The following is a 13,595-nucleotide window of genomic DNA, read 5'->3' as shown; positions in this document are numbered from 1 at the left end:
CATCTGGGGTGCTCTTTGCTTCCCACCCATCAGTTCATAGCATTTCAGTGCCTCTGCGCCCTGGGGCACAGAATGCCATGCCGTATAATCAGTGTTTGATGCTTGCAGGGACAAACTGTGATGTGTCAAGATGAGCTGGCACTGAGCAGAGGGAGGGAAGATACAAGGTATTACTGGGCAATTCCTAGTGGTTCAGTTCTCCATAGCGCAACGATCCCAGCTCAAAGCATTGAGCTCCAGTATGGAGCCTCCAAGCCCCCCAGGCTGCCCCCAGGGCATAGCAGGTATCTTGCTCAGTTGAGGGGCCTTTCCTGTTCTTAACAGCCTTCCAGACCTATTCCCAAGCAAAAGAAACCAGCAGTAGCTGAGATGCAAAACAGAACGAAATCAAGGTTAATTTTCATTCAAAGTGGGAGTTTAAAGTATTTCGAGACAATTTATTTAGGAACTGACAATCTAGATGTGTCAGAGAGCACCAGCTCCTCTTTGCAGAGAGCTCACAGTGATTAGGAGGTATTGGCAGGTGATCATTTAAGTTCATACAATATTGTTACACATTATTTCAATTCATTGACTGTCAGCTGTAGGCAGCATCCTGCGAGAAAATAAAAGTGTTTTTAATTTAAAAGCATCATTGTGTTTGAACTGCCTTTTCTTCTCTTTGAAATTTAAGCTTGAATTTCAGCTTTAGACCCTGCTGGATCTCCCTGCACTCACAGAAAGGACATGATAAAAATCCCCACAATCTCCAAATAAAATAAGGTGGAGCGTTTATTTTAGATAGGAAAAATATTTAGAAAGAATAAAGTTAATGTTTGCCTATTATTAAATACCTTCAGTAAGCCAATACCAGATCAGACTGGGAACATTTTGCAGAGCTCTGTGACCATGCCGTTGCTCTCTGTGCCTGGACACTGAGCACAGAGGAGTTCCTGATACTGAGGGTAGGGTTTTCTGCCAGTGTAATCTGAACAAGGATTGCTGCCTCACCATCACAGCCTCACCATCACAGCAGCAGGCTGGCTACATCTACGCTGCACATCTCTCATTGCTTTTAGAGGCAGTGGGGATCCACCTGCCCTGGGTCAGGCATAGGGCACCAACAGAAATTTCCCTGTCAGTACTAGGAAAGACCCGTCTTGCTTTTGTCTAGAAAGGCGAGAAAGTCAAGTGAAAGCTAACAGAAAGAATTACCATTGAGAGCAAGCGGTGCTGCCAGTTTCATCAGTGCTATATCATTTCCCATTGTCTTGGGTTTATAGTTTCGATGGTATATAATTTTTTCCACTGAATATGGGTGAACCTGGCTGTCTTGCTGAGTCACAAAACCAACCTGCACACTCCATGAGCTCGGCAAGTACAGGCTGAAACAAAGAGGTAGGAGAGAGTGAAAATCTGTCAAGAAAATCCTCAGGTTTTCTAATTGTCTCCTGAGCTTACAAACCACATAAAACTCTACAGGCAAATAGCTACGGTCTGCTGTACTTGTTAGCTATTAATATTGGCTATGTTTGGCATCTAATTTCAAAAGATGTGTAAAGGGTGACTAACCTTGGTAATGCACTGGGTCACTGGCACATTATCTGTGCAGCTTCCTACAGATACATGAGTTCTGAATTGGCCTACCTGTCTGTCCTCCTACATGACCCCACAGCAGTCGATGCTGCTGCCTGGCACACGTGCTCAGCCATCCAGCTAGCTCAGCCGCACTTGTGGCAAGGCGTTCTCAAGGGAGAGACTTTCATTCTGGAAAGTGCTTCTGACCCCAGTTTATGAGCAGCCACATCTCTCAGCCTCCAGCACACGAGCAGCTCCTCTTCTCTTGCCTTCTCCCCACCAGGCTAGCAGTGGATTAGCTGGGGAAAGGCTCCAGGGATGTGGGTTGTGTTGCCAGCTCCCATCCCCATCAGCCTTTGAACACACTACAACCAGCTGTGTTGTGGGGGCACAGAGCTCAGGACAAAAGTCCTAAAATGCTTAATTCCTAAGTAATTATTTTTATGGCAACACAGGGCTCTAAATAGGATCTAGGAGTGGGAGTTGTCTGTTCCATCTCTTCTCTCTACTGGGTATAAAAGCATCCTACAGGACTTGCTCAGAAGCAGGCACTGGTGGTGTGGGTGCCTAAAAGTGATAAGACAAATCGCATTTTAGCTGTGTAAATGTCTTTGGTGAAAGTGGCCTGGAGATTGTGAGAGAGAAAAGAGCTCTCCTGCACTATTAGCAACAAACAGGACTGCAGGACCAGACAACTCTTCATAAATGAGAGGGTTATGTTTATAATTACACAAAGAAGAGGAGTCTAAATAACTGATTAGCATCTATTTCATCTATTTACAACTCAAAGACTACTTCAGTAGCATAAAAAGGAGCAGTGAGTATGTGGGCACTAAGCATAGTGCAACTTACTACCTTGGATTGATCCTGTCAACTTGAAGAGCATTGTGTAATTTATTTTGGAGTTCCAGAGTGCCAGAGCAGCCAAGTGCAAATTCCTCCTGAGCTGCTAACTCACATGCAATGTACAGAAATTTCAGATCAGGATACCTAATATCTAGCACTCAGATGTTGTTTTAAGCCAATTTCCTGGGAAACTGGGAGCGCCCAGAATATCTGAAAACTGGGGCCCCTGATTTGGACCTGATTCTCTCTTCAGGAGATAAAGTCTTCAGCAAAGTCTTGCACTCGTGCAAGAAGAGATAGAAATGGTTTAAATGTTATGGAGCAAGACCATGAAGTAAGGATAACCCAATCACTACTGCAGTTCATATTTTAAAAGAAAGCACGGTGTGTCTGCGTGCCTCTGGAGGGGCCACACACACAGACCCATTTGAAGCCGGGTCAGTGGGACACCCCAAGAAAGACAATTTAGGGACTTACTCGTAGACGCAGTGGGCGGCCGTGATGATCCAGCGTGGGGTGATGACGGACCCTCCACAGAGGTGGTGCCCGTGGAACTGCAGGCTGACCTGCCAGGGCCACTGCCGGGGGGAGGCCGCGTTGCCCCCCACAATTCGTGGCCCGTAGCTGGCCCGCGTCCCGCATGCTGCCAGAAAGCAAAGGTTACGGTCCGTGGAGGAAAAGAGGCATGGTTTTGGTCACCTTCAGCCCCTCTACTCCCAGCCTTGCTGAGGCTGGAATGTCTCTGCAGCAGGACTGTCCCCATCCTCATGGTCCACATCTTGAGCTGTGGCTGCCCCCAGAAGTTGCTCCTCCTCCCTCCCACCCCTGCAGCATCATGCCTGGCAGATGGCATGGGGGCTGTGGGGCTCACATCTTTTCCACTGCAGACATAGGGCTCAGCTAAGCTATAAAACCTCCTGTTCTGCCCTTCATAAACGCACAGGGTCCCAGGGACGCACACAGGCAGGCTGAAACATCTCGTCTTCCCTGGTGATTATTTTGCTATTGTTTTTTGAATTTTCATATCCCTCTGTGAAAACTAGCCGATTTGGAGAGGTGTGGGATGAAAGTTGAAATGTTAGGACAGATTTCCCTTTCCCTAATGAGATGTCAAAGACTTGGAATTACAGTATCAATCCACGGACTCAACTCACAATCCTTAGATGTTTACTTCCTACTGTGATTCTCACCAAAATGCCCCTGCTACTTGATGCTCCCAATCTGCCTTACCAGCCTATTCTCACTTCTGAAATTCTTTTAAATTTTATATAAGAAATGTAATTTTTCTTTGGTGTGATAAACTGATGGCATAGTATGCCCAAAGTACACAATTCCTCCCATTTCTTGTCATGCAGTGGATGAAGACGGAGAGTTTCTGATTTTATTTTCACTTTTCCTTATTCTTACCCAAACATTTTAAGATGATCACATTGCCAGAAGTGCATTCCTCTCTAAGATGAAAAGACAGTGCAGTATTAGTTCCAATTCACAAATACTGGGTTTTTTTTTTTTAAATATTGTGTCATATCCCTGTACTGCTATGTGTAGGTAAATATAAGTAACTCATATATTGAAAAAGGTGCAAAGTCACGTACTCATCCAGTCCGCTCAGAGCATTTAGCTGAAATACTTAAATTAGGAACCTAAACACCAGCAGGAGCCTGCAGACCATATGCTGCCCTGCTGAAGAGTGGTTGGTTCACTCTTCCACAAGGGGAGGCTCATCAGCAATTTTCAACATGTGATCTGTAGTCTCCTTGGATACATAGTTTGCTTCTCAGTGAAAGGTAACTAAGGAAAATAAGCAATTGTCAGGAGGAAGAAATGGACCATGAAGGGTTTATAAACCCACTGGGAAATAACTAGGGATCTGTAAACTGAAACAAACAGCTTCACAATGGAGAAAGATAAGTGCCTGGTGTCTATCCATTTGAAAAAAAAAAAAAAAAAAAAAAATGGGACAAATAGGCTTTTCAAATAGCTCATTTTAAAGCCTTTGTTGATTTTAATGGGCATTGGATCCGACTCTCAATTTATACTCCAGCAAGACTGCTACTAAACCTTGGTCTATAATGCATAACAATACCAACCACTTCCAAAGTACTACATGCCTGAAAAAATAGGCTACAATCTCAAGTTTTAACAATTCTCCTTCTATTGATTGCTCTCTTTCTGCCAGGATGAACAAGCTGAGGCATACCTGAGGTTTGTTGCATTGTGCAGAGATGTCACTTGATCAGCTGATAACCAGTGGCTAAGGGATACAAAATGTCTTTGAAACTGTTTTTCAACTGCAGCCACAGGCAGGTAACCTGAACTCACGTAACTGCAAATAAACCATAAACACAGCTTCCTCAGACAGCATTTCAGTAATCTATTTAAATAATTCAGCGGTTCTGCTAATGAAAACCCAGTGTAGAAACCACAATAATCGGGTTCTGACAAAGTAATCCTATCCTCCCCAAGAAACACTTCTTACAATGTGCATGTATTTTTGCCGTAATCATGTGTGGAAGTCACACATGCTGAGAGACATTTAGCTTGCAGAGAAAGTAAATTTTAATTCTAATATTGTAATAAAGCTTTTATTGTAACTGGCTGGCACATTTCCTGATGCACTAACAAGCTCATTGTCTCCTTTTTCTAGAGTTACATTTTGCAGCAGGGAGGATGAATAGTTTGTAAGTTTTTCTTGTCTTTTTTGTTTAACAATTAAGATGTATTTTAGCCTAAAGGCAACAAGAATTTATTTAAAGAAACTTTATACTGCTAACTATAATGTGCACAAATCAGAAAGATGCCATTGTAATAAATAACAGAGCATCACTGCAAGTCACAACTTCAAACTCTTTCCCAATTGTGTGAAGGTTTGTGAAAGAAATGGTGTTTTCCAGAAATGGGATCAATCCAGTAAGAATCACCTTGCCAGGTTTTTCTCTAATTGTGAGGTGGACCTCAAATCCTAACAGATGTCATGACGTGAATTGTATATAAAATTTTCCTACAGAGGAAGTAAAAGAAATTGGAAAAGCTCTTATGTTTTTTAATGCCTTTCTGAGAGGCTGTTAACCACTAGAAAGAGAAGCAGGATTCAGGCACCTGGACATCATAGGGAAGATTTAACCAAACCATTGTATTTAGCCATCATTCAGGATTTATAGCAGTAATAAATGGTATTTGCAGTACACAAGTATTCAGGACTATTTCCCACATAATTCCAAATCTTCTCAACCATATCATTCACAAAGGTGGATTGTTGTCTTTTTTTCTTTTAAAGCACAGACTAATACATGGTTTCATTAGAAAGTTTAAAAACCTCAGAGTTTGTTCAAAATGCCGTGTAAACTTTCTTCCATTTTGTGTTCATACCTTGAGAAACCCAGGTGTTTGCAGGTAGTATTTCCATATTCTGCTTTCCAGTCATCAGAGCAGACTGTTCGCCAGGATCCAGAAGTGAACACTTGCAGCACTGCTTTCTTGCCACTCAACCTGACTTTGAGATTCAGGAGAAGAAAAGTCTGAGTGAATTGTGAAGAAGAACCAACAGGTACACAACAATGTCAGTGCACCACCGTGACATCTATATTTCTTCGCTCACTGAGTTTTAACTACTTGTCTTTTTCATCACTTGAATCCTTTGATAGAACTTTTCTGTGCTTCCCCGCCCCCCCTTAAGGAAGGAAATTAAGGTATGCTGAGCTAGCACAGCCAGGAGAAAGAAGTCTATGTTAATGGAATGGGTAGGGGATGCTAGCTGTAATACTGCTCAGCCAGACCCAGTACACTTGCCCTCCAGTAAGCCTAAGCAAGACTTGCTGACTGCAGTAAGTTGGAGTGGCAGGTGCTTGGCACCGAGAAAACCTACAGTCAAGATAAGTGATGAAGAGTGGTTGGCACCTCCTGTACAGCACAGCACAGCACAGTCAGAGAGGTGCATGCACTTGCACCCAGATGGCCCCGGGCTCCCATGGAGTGTCCTACCTGCTTCCCTCTGCTGAAATGATGCTGGCATGTCTGAGCTGATCAGCACGTAAAGGCTGGGGAGAGGAGAGATGCACAGTTTGGGAGCTCAGCTCCCAAGAACTCCCTCCCTGCACCAGTCTGACTCTGCTCAGCACAACCCTTCCTTGTTGACGACCACAGGGCTGAGCCACCCCATGGAGCCAGCACTGCTGCAAGCTGTGCTGCCTCCATCCAAGAGACTGATGGGGAAACACTGCAGGAGGCCCAGGTACAGAGCCATCACCCATGGTCCCTTTGTCCTGCATGTCGCCATGTCCTCCCCACCCCTGCACCAAGCTGCTGCCAGTCCACAGAGCCTCAGATGAGCAGGAGGCACCTTGACCTGGGAAAGGACACGTCTACATGGTCTTCCCAGGGAGAAGGGAGGCCACGCACACGGTCACTGATGGACAGGTGCAGTGTGCCCATAGGCTGGGGTTATGGCATTGCAAAGGCACACAAGAAAAGCAGACACATTGCCCACAGGCTCCACAGAGGCCTGAAGCCTCCCTGGGGAAAACATGCCAAAGGTTGAAAGTATTGTGAGGGGTTAGCTGGGCCAGAAGCTCATGGTTCTTGTCATTCCTTGTATTGCACAGATAGAAAGCTGTGCTGCCTCCTCACACATAGGTACACAAGTCAGAATTACAAATGCACTGATCTAAAAATCAGTTATTCTCTTTACTAATATTAGAGTGCTTTCTCTGCAGTGGCTGCAAACACCACAGTCATCTTCCATAGCACAGGACAAGAAGGGACCACTTAAAATGGCCCTCTGATGCCCAAAACCCTTACTCAGAAACTCAGACATGGGGGCATGCATTTCACACAGGAAGAAGCAAACTCTGTGGTACTCAATTCACAAAAGGCAGTGCTGGTCTCTCCCATAATGGGCTTTTGCAATCTTCAAAACCAACACAGTACAACTGTGTGCCAGTGTCTACAGAGAGTGCTGTATATACACACTATAAGGCAATGATGTTATAACTTGCAGGCAGAGGAAATACTAGCAGTCAAAAAACATCTAGACTTCTAATAGAGAAACATGCTCGATATGGCACTAGCAATATTCAGAAATCATTCACATACGTCTTAAGAGCAGTGTGATTTCTCATAAACTCTAAATCAATACCTCAGAGAAATTGTTCCTCTGAAGTAGTGATTTAGATAAACCGTCAGTATCTCTCTTGTCTCACACAAACTCTTTACAACATGCATTTCTTGATAAGATGCCAGATGCTACAGGAGGAGGTAGGTGGGATTTATAATCAAATATAAATTACCACATCCGTACTCATCCTCCCCTTCTTTACAGTTGAAGACACCGTTGCACCTGGCTGTTTTCTGGATACACTTAAAGGATGATCGGCAGCGGAACTTCCCAATGCAGTTGTATTGGACTAACAAGAATGAAAGAAAACAGGGTGATGAGAACACATTTGGATATTAATTTAACACATCTAACTTCCATTATCTGGCCAGATTTCTGTCTTGCTAACAAAAAGACAACTCCTGTACTCTAGGAACTTTTGAAATACAACCTGAAGGTTGCTGCATGGTGCTGCTAAACTCATCCATTAGTAATGACTTGTAGGATGAGTCAGCCTTGCTGTCTGTGCTGACTCCTTCCCAGCTCCCTCTACCCAGTTTATATTTCACTCCAGAGCAAGTTTCTGGCTGGTGCCTCAGCCCCTCAGCAGCAAAGCAAGGAGACACCTGCAAAATTTGGCTGATGCCTCAACCACCTGCAAGCTTATCCCTGTTGCAGCTGTGAAGGCACTCCTCTAGCATCAACACATATGGCTCCTAGACCTGGGCAGGTCACACTTTCCAGCCACAACTAAACTCATGCTGTGTTTTTGTTTCCTTTGTAGAAGTTTTTTGTGATAGGGGAAAGTTCTTTAATTCTTTGAAAATGAACTTGCTTAGAGAAATGAATTACAGGACAAAATTATGGCATGTGCTGCCTGAAGCCTCTCCCGGTTTCCAAGCTCTTAGCTCACCACCCGAGAGGAACTGGTGAAGTTTTACTAGAGAAAAGTTTCCTGGAGGTGCAGATTTCCCAGTGTTGTAAAGATTACAACAATCCTTTCTTGAGTGCCAGATCTATTTTATCCCTACATGTAAATAAAATTTGAAGCCATCACATCAACAAGATTTTTTAGTTCAGCAAACAAGCTGCAGTAGCAGTTTAATTCCATTATAAGCAAAGGGCTCATGAAAAATTAAGCATTTGAATGGTTAAGCGAGAACTTAATGAATAACTAATTGTACTCACCACCCAGGCCAATGGCAACTGCTAGTATTACTGCAAGGAAGAAACCACAGATATATGGAAAGTATTTTAGGGAGAGAAAAACATGGCACATCGAAGGTGGTTCAATATCTCCTAGAAACCAAACAGAGAGAACAACTTTTGTGAAGTTAAACCAGCTTGAATTTGCAATGAGAAAGATTTATCAGATATTAAACTAGATGGCAGTAATAACCCCTGCATTCAGGAGCTGAGCTGAGCTGACCCACAGGGGTTCGGATTCCCCCAGCTCAGGGGCTGAGAAGGTTCCAAGTGCTTTGTAGCTGGCTGGTGCTCTCAGACACCCCTTCAGCCTTTGCCTCATGAGGGATCTGCATTGTGCCCTTACAGAGCACCTGGCCTGTCCTCAACACAATTAAGAATATGAGCTCTAAATTTTTATTCTTGTGGGCTACATCACACTGCACGCTTTAGAAGTATACGAGCACCTCTCCTGAAAATGTGAGTTCCAGTATGAAAATGAAATTCAGACCTGTTTGTGTAATCAAACCTGCATGCAGGGTACAGGTTTACTCTCTGAAGACTTCAAAAAGCTCAGGTGGATGAATAAATTCTTTCAGTGGAAGCAGCAAAGAATGAACTAGTTTGAGTCTCCTCCTTATAACCGTTCCTGTCTGTGATGACCCCTGTCTCTTGCCAGTACCGAGCCTATGGTCCCAGTGCTCCCTCCAGCTGTAGCCCCAGCTGGATGCTGCTCTGAACATTGTGTCCAGGACAATAGAAATCCTGGGATGAGACTGGAAGCCTTGTGCACCAGGGAGCTAAGTCCCATGTACAATGCATTCCTCCAGAGTTGGGGTAAGAGAGGCATGGAAACAAATAAGAGGAACCTAAAGATTTGAACAGGAGCAAGGATATTGGAAAAAGACAAGACTAGTTAGTAAATAGGTGTTCAAGACAAGGAGAAGGAAAGTCAGTGGTTCTTTTGGACTTGGAAACAAGGTTAACTAAAAATGATAGAAAGATAAATTTGAAAAAAAAAAAAAGGACTCCCAAACTAGTCTTGAAAATTGTGGGAAAAGGTGATCTGTTTAAAGATTTGCTGTAAAAACAAGGAGAGAATTGAGCAATGGCTCAAGGGTGAGTTTTGAGTTTTCATGGAAAAAAGATGCATCTGAAGTTAAAATATGCATCAGTAGTAAATTCTGAATACATTTCATGAGCTGGACCAGTCCTGCTCACCAACCACCTCCATACCTGACCTCAATTTAGAGGTATTGTCACTCTGGAAGACAACAGATTCCACTGAATATAATGAGTGTTTTACTTGTTTCAAATGTATTCTGATATACAAAGGACAAACTATGGGTAAATAGCATACACAGCTTGGTCATGAGTGCATACAGGAGCTGGCAGAACCTTGTCTTCAGTTTTAATTCATGCAGCTCTTCACCCCTCATTCTTCAAGCCCTGAATCTGAGATTGGCAGACACAATCAGTCAAAGATGAGGAGCGTCTCACAGTGTTTATAGAATCACAAGTAAATCTCAGCCTACACAGACTCTCTCAGCAGCAGCTGAGTAACTGGTTTTGGCAATGATGCCTGGTATGCCAAAAATCTTAGACAGCTGTAGTAGCTAATGGACTAGAAAATTAAATTGCTCTATCTTCATCCTTGATGATCAGCCTGCCTCTGTTGAAGTTCATGGGGGTTTTTGCCATGAAAACTATGGGAAGTAACAAACATGCATGCTATTCCTCCAAGGCTGCTGTATTGTATACTCAGTTTTTTAATGGACCAATTTCCAGGTTTGTAAAATTTCAAATAAGTCATTTAAAAATGTGTCTGAAAAGTGTGGGCAAATATTTGCTTTGTGGCTGAAGGGTGTGAATAATCTGTCTGTGAAAAATGCTTGCATAGGCAAGCAGACACAGGATGTCATCACCTGTTAATATGCTGGTAAAACTCACTGCTGGGGGAACGAGGTTGTGTTTCTTCTTCCTCTAGGTGACTGCTTTCTCTGAATGAGTGTGCAAGCATAGTTTTGCAAGGCTAAAGACCTACATAGCCATTTAGATTCCAAAGGTCAAAAAGCTGTGCAGTATCCCTACCAGGTCCATCTGCGCTGGGGTCCACGTTTGCTTGTGGTATGAAGAAAAATCTTTTGAAGGAAAACTGAATTTCTGGTACTGGCGGTTCATCTTCTGTAATAGAGATGATTTCAGGACTTCCAGTAGTGGGATTTGTCTCTTGTACCTGACTCAACAGGAGAAAAAAACCCAAACAAACAAAAAGATAATCTCCTTGTAAAATGTTATCATAGAATCAGAGAATCATTCGGGTTTGAAGAGACATTTAAAGATCATCTAGTCACCGTGTGCCCTGCGCCCCCCCCCCCCCCCAGAGTAGGGACGACTTCAACTAGATCAGGTTGCTCAGAGCCCCATCCAATCTGGCTTTGAATGTTTCCAGGGGTGAAGCATCTACCACCTCTCTGGGAAACCTGTTCCAGTGTTTCGCCATCGTCATTGTAAAAAAAAAATTATTCCTGTATCTAGTCTAAATCTACACTCTTTCAGTCTAAAACCATTACCCCTGGTCCTATTGCAACAGGCCCTGCTAAAAAGTTTGTTCCCATCTTTCTTATAAACTCCCTTTAAGTACCAAAAGGCCACAATAAGGTCTTCCTGCAGCCTTCTCTTCTCCAGGCTGAACAACCTCAACTCTCTCAGCCTGTCCTCACAGGAGAGGTATTCCATCCCTCTGATCATTTTTGTGGCCTCCTCTGGACCCGCTCCAACAGGTCCATGTCTTTTCTGTGCTGAGGACTCCAAAGCTGGATGCAGTACATTAAGTTATGCACTCGACATTCATGAGAGGAGCTTACAATTAATTTACCAGCAAGCTACTGAAGTTAATTTTTGCCCAAATTTGTCTAAGCACTGGTAGCTACTTTTAATAACTCACACTGGGGGTGTGAATCCATCCCCTGCTCCTTAATTGCAATAGGAAACAAGAGAAAAACTAAAAAGTGTATGACACCTGCACAGCACCTGACAGGATCCTCATGCAGCAGCCCACCACATTTTACTCCAGAAAACCTTTGATTGCTTTCTACACAGTGAAAAACAATTAAAACAGGCCACACTAGGATTCAAGATAAATAGATTTGAAATGTTAATTTCTGACTCTGCTTCTGCACACCATCACCGGCAAAAGGATTCAGACTTTTGAACTCACAGTGTTGTGAAATAGGTCCAAGTTTATTAAAGATAGTGGTGCTGGTAAGATGTAAAAGCAGTGTGTTCGCAGATTCAGTCCCAGAAAATGCTCACAATGACACATTTTAGGGAAAAAATACATTTTGTCTGTGACACTGTGTTTTTAAGTCAGCTGGAATATCTTTTAACCTTTCAGTCAAAAACTGCAATGACGTTTCTGCTCTTTCATTTGATAAAATTTCATGTACATTTCAAAAAAGAACATAAATTAAATTTTATACAGAATCTGCTAACTTTAAGGCAGCAAAAAGGACAGCTTGCTGTACGTGATTTTTAGATAATTTTTTAAGCGATTGAAGTGGTGCATAAGTTGTCAGGATACAAAATAGCATTGTGAAGTATACTACACGAAAGCTAAACACTGATGCGTTGTTTATTTAGAGGATATCACATGCTCCCAAAGCTTCACTCACCTCTTCCTGAGAAGTCATAGTTAAAAGCAAAACTGTTTTCTTTCTTCATTATCAAAAGAAACCAAAAGGAAATTCTGAGGGTGCTAAGCCAGTCTGCTCTGGAAAGGTTTTCACTGAGCTGCCCGTGGCTGGTTCAGTCATCTGTCACATACGGCATTATGGCAGCAGCCTGGGTAATTCAACCTGGTGAGGGGTATCGGGTAGCTCTGGATGGCATGGCTACAGAAAGGGGAAGATAAAAATTCAGCATGCTTTTTAATTAGCCTAAGAGCATCAGGTAATATTGTAGTATTTGCAAGCATTTCTGTAACCCCTCAACAAGGGAGCACCACAAACTGCATAGGCTCCTGCTTGCCCGTCTTTTATCAAAACTCACGCAGCTAAAAAGAGGAGCCTGCCCAGAGCTGTGGGTAGCAGAAGGCAGAAGCCCCAGGTGCTTCGTTGCTTCAGCACACAAGGCCCATAGGCTCATCTGGCTCTTGCTTCGCTTGGTTTAGCCTTTGCTGTGTGCTTGCAGCAAAGAGCAGACTTCAAGAGGATTTTTGAAAAAGACCTGATGCTTTAGTTATGGATAAATTTTATAATTAAATATGGCACAGTATTTTGGAAATACTTTGCAAGCTGTATCTCCTGATTCTGAAGCAACAACTCATTTGTACTCTGGGATTTAGAAAATGAAAATATATGCTCAGCTTCATAAACTGCTCAGGAGTAGTAATAATTTGGCTCTTTTTTTTTTTTAAAAAAAAAGAAGAGATACTGATGACAGAGGGGAGGGTAGGGGGAAGAAGGAAAAGAAAGAAAGCAGACAAAAATGTATAAAGAAAGCTGCACTTTCTGAGTTGCTCACAGTGCTCTGATGCTCTCTCCACTGGGCTTCAGAGACAAATGGTTGGAGAAGCAGCCCAAGCTGACCAGGTGCCCCAAGGGGAACTTCAGCCAAGTGGGAGAAAAAGAGGACTTGTTTCAGGAGACCAAGCAGCTTAGGTGATCGTCTCAGTCCATGGGGTCCTGTCCTCCCCAGGGGGCTCCCCAGAGAGCTGTCAGTGAGGACAGCCCAGGCCAGAGAAACTCCAACCATTTTACCTGCTGTAGCCATGCTGGAAACCCTAGGGACCAGCAGGCACAGCTCTGCAGAGGCTCCCATGGCACCGCTGGGAAAGACAGGCTTCTCACCACTGCTACCCTGAGCTGCTCCAAGCCCAGCCTCAGGGCATGATGTCTAGATGGGACATTGGGTT

At 43.5% G+C, this 13,595-nt stretch overlaps 1 protein-coding gene across 4 annotated transcripts in view; it reads right to left on the bottom strand.

Annotated features, from left to right (window-relative positions):
* Nucleotides 1-12,482, bottom strand: part of TMPRSS3 (transmembrane serine protease 3) — a 37,278-nt gene extending 24,796 nt beyond the window's left edge. For 3 of the 4 annotated variants that reach the window (XR_003399403.1, XR_003399404.1, XM_026858411.1), the window contains exons 1-9: nucleotides 12,355-12,482; nucleotides 10,772-10,916; nucleotides 8,684-8,794; nucleotides 7,689-7,805; nucleotides 5,773-5,896; nucleotides 4,604-4,729; nucleotides 3,811-3,854; nucleotides 2,881-3,046; nucleotides 1,195-1,364 (exon numbers count right to left, since the gene is read on the bottom strand). Coding sequence is in view for 2 of the 4 variants with exons in the window: in XM_026858411.1 (XP_026714212.1) it covers nucleotides 1,195-1,364; nucleotides 2,881-3,046; nucleotides 3,811-3,854; nucleotides 4,604-4,729; nucleotides 5,773-5,896; nucleotides 7,689-7,805; nucleotides 8,684-8,794; nucleotides 10,772-10,916; nucleotides 12,355-12,372 (1,021 nt within the window). In the remaining 2 variants the exon portion in view is untranslated. Of the gene's footprint in view, nucleotides 1-1,194; nucleotides 1,365-2,880; nucleotides 3,047-3,810; nucleotides 3,855-4,603; nucleotides 4,730-5,772; nucleotides 5,897-7,688; nucleotides 7,806-8,683; nucleotides 8,795-10,771; nucleotides 10,917-12,354 lie in introns of those variants that run through there. The other variant, XM_026858427.1, reaches the window with a different exon arrangement.
* Between the last annotated feature and the right edge of the window lie 1,113 nt (nucleotides 12,483-13,595).

Source organism: Athene cunicularia, assembly GCF_003259725.1.
Source record: "Athene cunicularia isolate RWA chromosome 1 unlocalized genomic scaffold, athCun1 chr1_part1, whole genome shotgun sequence".
Taxonomy (NCBI): Eukaryota; Metazoa; Chordata; class Aves; order Strigiformes; family Strigidae; genus Athene; species Athene cunicularia.
This window is presented reverse-complemented; position numbering and strand designations above follow the sequence as displayed.